The 9,311-nt window shown below is 43.8% G+C and overlaps 1 protein-coding gene across 2 annotated transcripts in view; it reads right to left on the bottom strand.

Annotated features, from left to right (window-relative positions):
- Myof (myoferlin) overlaps window positions 1-9,311 on the bottom strand; it is a 145,733-nt gene that overhangs the window by 26,843 nt on the left and 109,579 nt on the right. For both annotated transcript variants that reach the window (XM_026781641.1, XM_005352197.2), the window contains 4 exons: window positions 9,026-9,187; window positions 7,300-7,465; window positions 4,633-4,709; window positions 533-544 (listed from right to left, as the gene is read on the bottom strand). In XM_026781641.1, the coding sequence (XP_026637442.1) occupies window positions 533-544; window positions 4,633-4,709; window positions 7,300-7,465; window positions 9,026-9,187 (417 nt within the window). The remainder of the gene's footprint in view (window positions 1-532; window positions 545-4,632; window positions 4,710-7,299; window positions 7,466-9,025; window positions 9,188-9,311) is intronic.

The raw sequence follows: 9,311 nt of genomic DNA on the forward strand, positions 1-9,311 counted from the left end.
TTCCTTCCTTCCTTCCTTCCTTCCTTCCTTCCTTCCTTCCTTCCTTCCCTCCTTCCCCCTTCCTTCTTCCCTTCCTTCCCTCCTTCATTCCTGCACAGGGTCTTGATACAGAGTTCAAACTGGCCCCAAACTAATCATCCTCCTGCCTCAGTACCTGCACATACGTGTGCATATCCACACACCATACATATCCATGCAAATGAAATCATAAAAAGTCTGTTTCTTTTTTTGTACTTACAGATTTATGTATATAAATTCTTATATACACATGTATCCTTATATGTCTTTAGATGTATATTCATACAGATGTGTGTGCACACACATGTGTGTAGTTACAATGAGTTGCCCTTTGCAGATCATCAGTCCATCCCTGAACTTAGGAAAAAGACTTTACATACCAGTTGTAGACAGGAAATACATGTATTGAACATTGAACCAAATGTCTTGCACATGCCAAGCCAAGCTTTCTACTCCCGAGCAGCACCCCTGACCCCGTGAGTCTTAGATGTGCAAAAATATGTACAATAGTTACCTTTTCTGACAGCTGAACATATGATGTCAGTAGTAAGGAAAATCATACACAGGTCACGTGGATGTTTGGTTTAAGATTCCATGAACATTAGGTTTAAAGAGAAAGAGAGAGAGAAACATTATTTTCCTGCGTACTTTACAATATCAACATTTAACAGATCGTCTAATTATTCCAGCCAAAAGCATCTCGTCATTGAATGTATCTTAGAATTCTCTGGAAACACACCACGGAGTTCCACACAGTACTTGAGTGCCTGGAGGTATGCACCCATGTTGTGTTTTCAGTGGAGGTGGACTCTACTGTGGTCGACTAACACGGTGGGTGCACAGGAGGGAGCTACTCATCTTCCTCCTCCAAGCCTCTCATTCCACCCAGCTCCAAAGCATGTCCCAGTGTGACCTCATTCTCAACCTTCAAGAGCTGTCCTGTCACAAGGTGTGCGTGACCGCAGGCCATCATGTCGATGCCTTTCCTGTGCCCCCCCCCCCCCCGCCTCTGTGAGAATACCACAGCAATCCTGACATGAGAAAGTCTTCTAATACAAGGATGGTAGGTTTCTCTTTAGCCAAATCCTTCCACTTGAATTCCTGCACGGAGAATTTGCCCCTGGTGTTAGGGCATGCGCAGGAGTGAGAGAAGGAAGAGCTAAGTTTGTTAGACTTTGAGTTTCCTCCTGGTTCTTGCTGGGACTCTGGCAAAGCTCACCCTCTGAGCCAGTGTGAGAAAATGCTACCCAGTCCCCCTTCCTGAAATCCCAACTTCCTTTCCAATGTAAGAACAACTGTTCCCTACCACACTTTTGTGGTTGCTGTGGGGAGGGCCACCGGCTTCTTCAGGTCCTCAGTATTCCTATCTAGACTGATCCTTGTTACAACAGAATTGCCAAGGGAGGCAGAGAGAACGAGATGCATCAATTCTTCTTATTAGATTCATCCCAAAGCAAGATTAGGGTTAAATAATCACAGGTGGAGTGAGATTTTGGAGAGAGGAATTTAAAAAAAAAAAAATCTTTTCACAGTCTCAGTGTCTTGAATCCAAGTATTTAGTCTGTTCATTTGTGTTTATTTTAAGTCATGCAGAACTGATTGAGGGTAAAGAACAGGCCGTGTTGAAAAGGCATCCAAGACAAGTTGCTGACTTTAAATTTCAGGGCTAGTCCGGGAGGGTTCCTTCACTTCTGCTTGCTCATTATCCCATGCAGAAAAGGAAGGACAGCAACTCATGTGACTTTCTTTTTTTTTTCAATCGAATAAATGAAGTTGAAAATCCAATTCAAAGCATTACATGGCACGGGCCAGTCTCCCCTCTAGAATGATAGTATTGTCTAAAGGTCACCTTTCACTCCAAAATCTGCTAATAGACCCCGGAGGAATTCAGGTCCTTAGACCATGATTCCCCAGTCCCATGAAGCCTCATACATATTATTATACATACATGCACTGTCCTTGGAGAAGCCATTTTGCTGAGTGCTGTCGACATACTGCTTAAGCACTGGAATTGGAAGGCAATTGTTGAGACGACCATGAAGGGATGTCTGTGCTGGCTGGATGGCACTTGACCAATATGCCCCCCATCCTCGCTTCCTGCTTTTCTTTACAGAGCCCTAAGCTCATCTGTTAAGAGTTCCCATAGACATCATAAAGGATGATGCCGTCACGAAAGACTCAGTCTCCGGCCTCCAGTCCTCAGCAGCAGCATAGACAGACTCATTCATGCAGATACAAAGACTAAATTGAGTTAGTGGTAATAACGTACACATTACATGTACATGTGATACATGTAACAAAGGACATTAGTAAGCTCTCCATTGGCTCTTCCAAATCTCAACGTTACTCATTAGACTTTACAGACAGATGTAATGTCTACCTGGACAAACAGATGGACGTGGGCATTCAGGAGATTTTACCTTTTCCTATCAACACAGAGGACCTCAACTAGGTGTGAGGGGAGTCATGTATAATGTAGCGGGAATGACTTGACTCAACCGTCTCTGGGCCTGCTACTCCTCCCTGTTAAAAGCTGAGGCAAATGAACCTTTCACAGTGTGTTGCTAGAGTAACCTAGTCTGAGACTGTCAAGAAAGGAGCAGAAATACCGGCGTGTAGTACTGACACCATTTTCCTTATTCCCCAATAGTACTGAGGATGACCCAGTACCCAGAAGGCATGCAGGCAGGATTGATTGGCAGCGGTTGATGGTAAGCTGGAGGCAGAGTATCGAGTGGGATCTCACACTGCCTTTTCCCAGAGTGGTTGTGAAAATTCCCATGGAGAATCTTAAGTATTAAGCACATAAATTCTCCCTAGGCAACTACTGTTGATATTTATTGATACTAATTGGGGTTATTTCCAATAAGTGAACATAGTCACGTTGCCCTGTGGTGTTGGGAATTTGTTATTGTCATCTGTGATTGTGGAGAACTGCCGCATAATAGAATCAAACACAGCCTTCCAGTACTGGCTGTGGAGACGACATTTAACACAGGCCAGTTGTTAGTGAGCTTAACGCAGCGGGGAAGAAGTGGGTTTTTAAAAAGTGCCGTTTATGGACATAGCACATTACAGCGCAATCATGTGTATTTTCCAGTCAGTGTGCGTATTAAAACATGCTGTGAAAGTTTATTCTAAATGCCAAGAGAAACAGTGAGCTCTTCGGTTTTTCCTTTTCTCTTGTTCCTTCCTGTAGAAGTGGCTGGGATGGTTTTCAGACTGGATCCCGAGGAAGGATTCCCACCAACCTCTTCCAGAGTGAATACAAAAACCCAGGATGTTTCATGTACTGACAAACAGGGTCATTCCTAACCACGACAATCCAGCATCACCCGGGCGGGGGGGGGGGGGGATCCTGACATGCGAGTTCTCACTATTGCTTTAAATTTACAATTTGTTCTAGAAGCATCTAACACTTGGTATCACTTGGACCACCCCTACCAGCGGTTCTCCATTCTTTATGCATGTGTTTGAATTATGTACATTGATAATGTTTTAAGTATCCTAGGTGGCTGACTAGTAGGGGCTGAAGCTGCTAGTCCACACCCTGGCTTCTTAAATTGTAGGTTATGACCTGATGGGGGAGCAGGGGTGTCACAGGAAACTTGACAATAGTGAAAGATTTCTAAATGTGTGACAACTAAAGTTTAACTAAAACTAAAGTGTGTAATGAGTCCAAAGTGCTTCTGGTGATGCTCACCCATGCTGCACTATGCGACTCCATCGTAAACTTGCTGTTGAATCCACAGCCCATGCATTTTTGTATTGTGCATGTAGTCACACCACACAACACCAGTGAATATCTCCTGAAACACCCCAGCTCAGATCTGAGACCAGCATACACTCAGTGTTTTTACACACCGAGCTTTCTGCTCTCATAGAAATGTAATGGTTTAATTATGGAAAATAAAGACATGTTATTTTCCTATCATATTCTTTATCACATAGGTGTCAAATTACTATATCTTTGGATTGCATTAGTTAGAATTTCAAGTTTTAAAGATTTCTATTTGAGTTTCATTAAAAGTTAAATGAATTTTGGCTTGGATTTTAGACAGAATTTTCAACCGTTTCTGAAATGGCCCTAAACTACTTCTGCCATTTTGAATTAGTACTACACATTTATGCAAAGCGGAGTTTCAGCATTGATGACTATAAAATCAAAATACTAATCAACCATGAAAATTATTAATGATGCTCTGTGTCCTGCGGTATTGCATATCCAGCTGAGATTTAATTTTTTATGTAAAAATGAATAAGCACATCTATCTCATTAGAATACAAACTTGATTTTGTTTTAGACAAATGGTAAAATTATGTCTAGTAAAAAATTACTTATACAAATTTTATAATTAATTATTAGTATATGTTTTATTTGTATACCTTATTTTATAGACCTTTATACCTGGGGCTGTGTAAAAACTTCTCAGGTAAAAAGGGGTTATAAATAGAAAAATTTTAAGAAGGCCTGGTTGATAAGTGTCTTTGGATGAATACAAGATTCAGATCTTGTTACTATTCAGCCCTTGTAAATTGGTTTGATGACCATTATTTTAATAACCTTGAATGGTTGAATACACACATTGCTTAGGCATCTGGCTTACAACCTACCTTAGAAGCCAGTAATGGTTTGGTGTCTTCTATTTCAATGACGACATCCCGACATGGGGGTGCAGACATAAGGGAGGCTGCAAGGCAAAGAACTTCATAATATAGGACGCTTAGGACAACATACTGGAGAGCATTCTACTTCATGATCAAGTTGAGCAGCTATAGGACGGATGAGAGAGTTAACCTGGGTGAGACTCTCCATACCTGAATGTAGAAATGAAGCTGCCCTCATCACTGTCTCAGAATAGTGTAAGGCTTTAGGCATTTTATAGGGGACTATCGGGCTCGTTTTTTCTTGGTTTGGGGTAGTTAACACAATTCCTACCCATGACAAGTGCTTGAAAAAGAATTGTTCTGGAGAGCAGAGAGGCAGCTCTCAGGTAAGGGTGTTTGAGGCCAAGCCTGATGACCTGAGTTTGGTTCTCAGGACCTCACAGTGGAAGGAGAGGAGTGACTGCTGCGAGTGGCCTCTGCCCTTCACCTAGGCACCACACCCATGCACACTGTAAGAAAAATAGTTCAAAAGATTGTGCTGATTATGTAGGAGTGGGCACGAGGATGGCGAACCTGTGTCTAAAAGAGCCTCGTTTTCTTGGGAAATGGGATCGAGAAACACAGAAGAGTAGAGGAAGATAGAGGACAGAGAAGGTGATGAGAAGGGAAGGGAAGGGGAGAAGAGGGGAGAAGAAAAAGCAGGATGTGTTTCTTTCATCAGCGAGACGCTACTTTTGTCTGTTCAGCCAGCCCTTGCTCTCCCAGTGTATGCAGAGGGAGAAGTCCATGGCGTGATCTTACACGCAGTTTCCAGATGTATGCAACTCTGAATTTAGGATTAAGAGCAGGGGCTTAAGAACAGGCCCTGGAGTCCCTGGGTTTATCTCACCCAATCAAAGGCAGGTGCCTAAGGACCAGCCTGATACCCAGGGTGGAGTCATAGGAACATAGCTGTTGAATAATTGAAGAAGAGCCTAGACAGAAAAAAAACCCCACCAAGTCAAAAGACCTTCCCATAAGGTTACCGACCCAGGCATTGGACATAGAGGACATGAATGGAAAGGAAGGTACGCTGGGGAAGGATTACCATGCTCCTGCATTGGGCTAATTAAGCGAATTGTTTACATGATCTCATGTGGCCCTTTGATAATCCTTAAGATGTGTTATTATCTCCACTTTAAAGATAAAAACTTAAACTGAAGCAAGAAGGAGAAAGGTTAGTTGCTGTAAATTGAACCTTGATGGATGGGAATAAGTTCATAGACTAGCTCTGTTAGACTCTGGTTTCTTTGTTATCAATCACCCCAGAACCCAGGGAAGAGCAAACACTCAATAAATGTCAGAGAAACACTCAGAAAGAGGAAGGAACTGGACATTTACTGAGCATCTATCTTAAAACCAGTTGTTTTAAGGTGGAGTTTCCCATCCACCTGGTACCCTCAGGTAGACAAGTTGCCCAGAAACTTCGGATATAAACTCATCTGCAACAGCAGCCCACACAGGACTCAAGAGCCAGATGGACAAGGATGCTTGAATACCTCTATGAGCAAATTTCTTCCTAAGTACCAGTTTATGCAGGATTGACTTGTAGTATATTTGCTTAAACAGAAGATATCTTGAATAGAATTTTCAGTGAAAAATGGATAGAATTTTCCAGTCCTTGACTGAGGTCTAAACTCATGAAGACAAAGGGTCTGTGATCTTGTACACCAAGTGACTGAGCCCCCAGCCCTTAACACAGTACTAAGTACATAGTAAACTAAAAAACAAAGATCTATTGAACGGAGAAGGGCAAAACACTGTATCATTACCTATTTGTTATTGAAGTCTAAGTTAAATATTATAGCCTGTCCTATCACTTGCATATTAACTATACAACCTAAGGTAAATCATTAAAGTTTTCTTGTGTGGATAACAATGGGGTAGCTTTCAAATGACCTCATGACATCTTTGTCAAGTGTCAATGAAGCGGGCCCATGGACAAAGTAACTCGGAATAGCAATCTCCTCCCTAGAGCTGGCCAGGGAAAACAAACCTGTAACCCTAGCACTTGAGACAGAGAGGGAGGAGATGACAGAGTCCAAGTTTATCGTGAACTATAAAGAAAAACCCTGCCATTTAGAAAGAAAAATCATCCTCATGGATGGGATCTCTGTGTCCACATACAGGAGGTTCTGTTTCTCCACATCTAATATTTACAGCACTGACTTGCACACATTCATTTCCTTGTTGGATGCTTTGACTTTGAGGACAAGATTGTTTTGGTCCCTTGGTCTCCCCAGCAATTAGACCAATGAATGACATTCTATGAATGTTCAACAACTATTTGTTGGAGGCTGAACGTCTCAATTCCTTTCATTGATGTAGGGACAGTACCCCCTGAGTCTTCAGGATCCTTCCTCAAAGACAAATATGAAGCTCGTGTAGCAGGCAACATTGCTTCCAAAGACACACTGCGTTTATGCAGGAGCAAAGCATGCCAGGATTCTGCCCCTCAAAGTAGTTTGAGTTCAGGCTGGCTGTCCCATGACTATCTGTATTTCCCTAGCCCACTGGAAATCACAACTTTCTTCCTCTGTAGTATCTAGACAGAGGCTATGGTTTGCAGACATTCAATCTGACTAGGTGTAAAAAGCTCAAAAACGTAATGTATAGACTTGCCCACAGACGTACCTTTTAGTTGAGGTACAATATCCTCTTTTCCCTCATACGGATCACAGCGAAAGCGGTCCAGGTGGTCAATGGTGCACTGGCCAACCACGGGTTTCCGCCCAAACTGTCTGTGGTCAATGACTTTGATCACCAGTGGAGGCATGTACAGTTCTTCCTTGGGCAAGAACTAGGGATCACAAAAAACAGATGCCTTTTTTTTTCTCCAAGATCTGGCAGGAATAGCTGTCAATTCTCCCAAGGGACCAGCCCAGCTTCTTTGTGCCCTATGAACATAACCCAGGGACCTTCCATAGGCCCTCCAGTGGCTGGGGTGCCTGGTAATGGGCTCAGAGCTTAGAGCATTCTCTTTTAGCCAGGCTCTGAGAGATCAAACCCTCCCTTTGCTGTCACAGAGTGCATGACCTTAGGAACTTTTATAACCCTCTATGCCCAGTCACTTCCCCATTACTAGTAGAGCCGTGGAATCCATACATCAAGCACTTAGGGTGTAGAAGGCAAGCATCATGGGGAATGAGTCTTTGTCACTCCTGACCCCATCTTCTTCCTGAGAGTTATGTCAGTGACAGTAACTGTCCAGAACTTTAGCTATCTGCTAGCCAGGGCTTAAGCAGAATTTAGGAACAGTGGAGACACAGATAAACTTTCAAGGGAAATAACAGACTAACAGACTGGGAATCCTTCAGTGCTAGGGTGTTGCGGGAGCTCCTTCCGCTCCGCTCCTCCAGCCAATAGCCGCTGAGATACCAGCCCACTGGGGCGTGGTCTCTCTCCCTTTAAAAAAAGTGGCCACTTCCCTCAGCGGCTATTGGCTGAAGGAGCGGAAGGAACTCCCGCAACACTAGATGCTCAAAGCCAAACGGAGATGCTCATTTTGCCTTCACTGTCCTGGAATGTAGGGGCCTTGATGACATGCCCTGATTGGAGAACATGGGCCTGACCTGGAAGCTTGATTGTGGTTTGGATGCATGTCTGTCATGGCCTTCACTGGAAGAGAGGACGGGGCTCCCTGAGTGCCTCCTCTCACTCAAAGACTGGACGTTACAGGGGAGGAGGGTAGAGAGCAGAAAGGACAGGCAGAGTGTCTTTGGGGTGACTAGTTAGGGATTCTGCTTCTACACATCCATGAGGTTGTCCATCTGCAGCCTCAGAGGGAAAGACTTCTGGCTCGGGAGTGGAAGGACCCTAGTCCAAGTTCTGGCCACTCACTCTCTGTGTCCTGCTCCATACATTAGTTATACATTAGTTAACCTTTTCACTCCTTCTAAGGGAAGGGGAGGGTGATAACTGTGCCCAGCACTGAGCTGGAACTGAGCATGACTACTAAGGCCTATACTAGAGATCAAACACTCACTGGAGAAACAAGTGGTGTTCATACACATGTCCCCATGGCTGGAGCTGCTTGAAGCTTTCAGAAATTGGAATCAGACAACCTAAGGAAGGGGGACCTCTGACATGCTCAGTACAGGGCTAGGTTTTCTGTCTGTCAGACTCTGGAAATGAATCAGCTGTCGGTGAGTATACACTACACTTCAGGCATGGACACACATGGATGTATATACTCACACTTCAGGCATGAACACACATGGAATACATGCTCACATTTCATATATAAACACACACACACACAGGAGTATACACTCATGCTTCAGATATGGACACACACACAGGAGTATACACTCATGCTTCAGGCACGGACACATGTGAACTGCACAGTTTACATACGTACCACTTTCATGAAGAGAACAGAACTTGGGAAGTTGGGCGTCTTCTTAAGGTTTTTGATCACCACGGATTCGACTCTTTCTCCCCCACACTCCACCACCAGACTGGGGGATGTGACAGAAGCCATCTGGTAGTTTTTCATATTTCTTAAGCCCCAAGCTAGAATCTGAGAAAACAAGTTAAAAGAGGAGGGAAGAGCCGGGCGATGGTGGCGCACGCCTTTAATCCCAGCACTCGGGAGGCAGAGGCAGGCGGATCTCTGTGAGTTCGAGACCAGCCTGGTCTACAGA

Source organism: Microtus ochrogaster, chromosome 8 (genome assembly GCF_000317375.1).
Source record: "Microtus ochrogaster isolate Prairie Vole_2 chromosome 8, MicOch1.0, whole genome shotgun sequence".
NCBI classification, from domain to species: Eukaryota; Metazoa; Chordata; class Mammalia; order Rodentia; family Cricetidae; genus Microtus; species Microtus ochrogaster.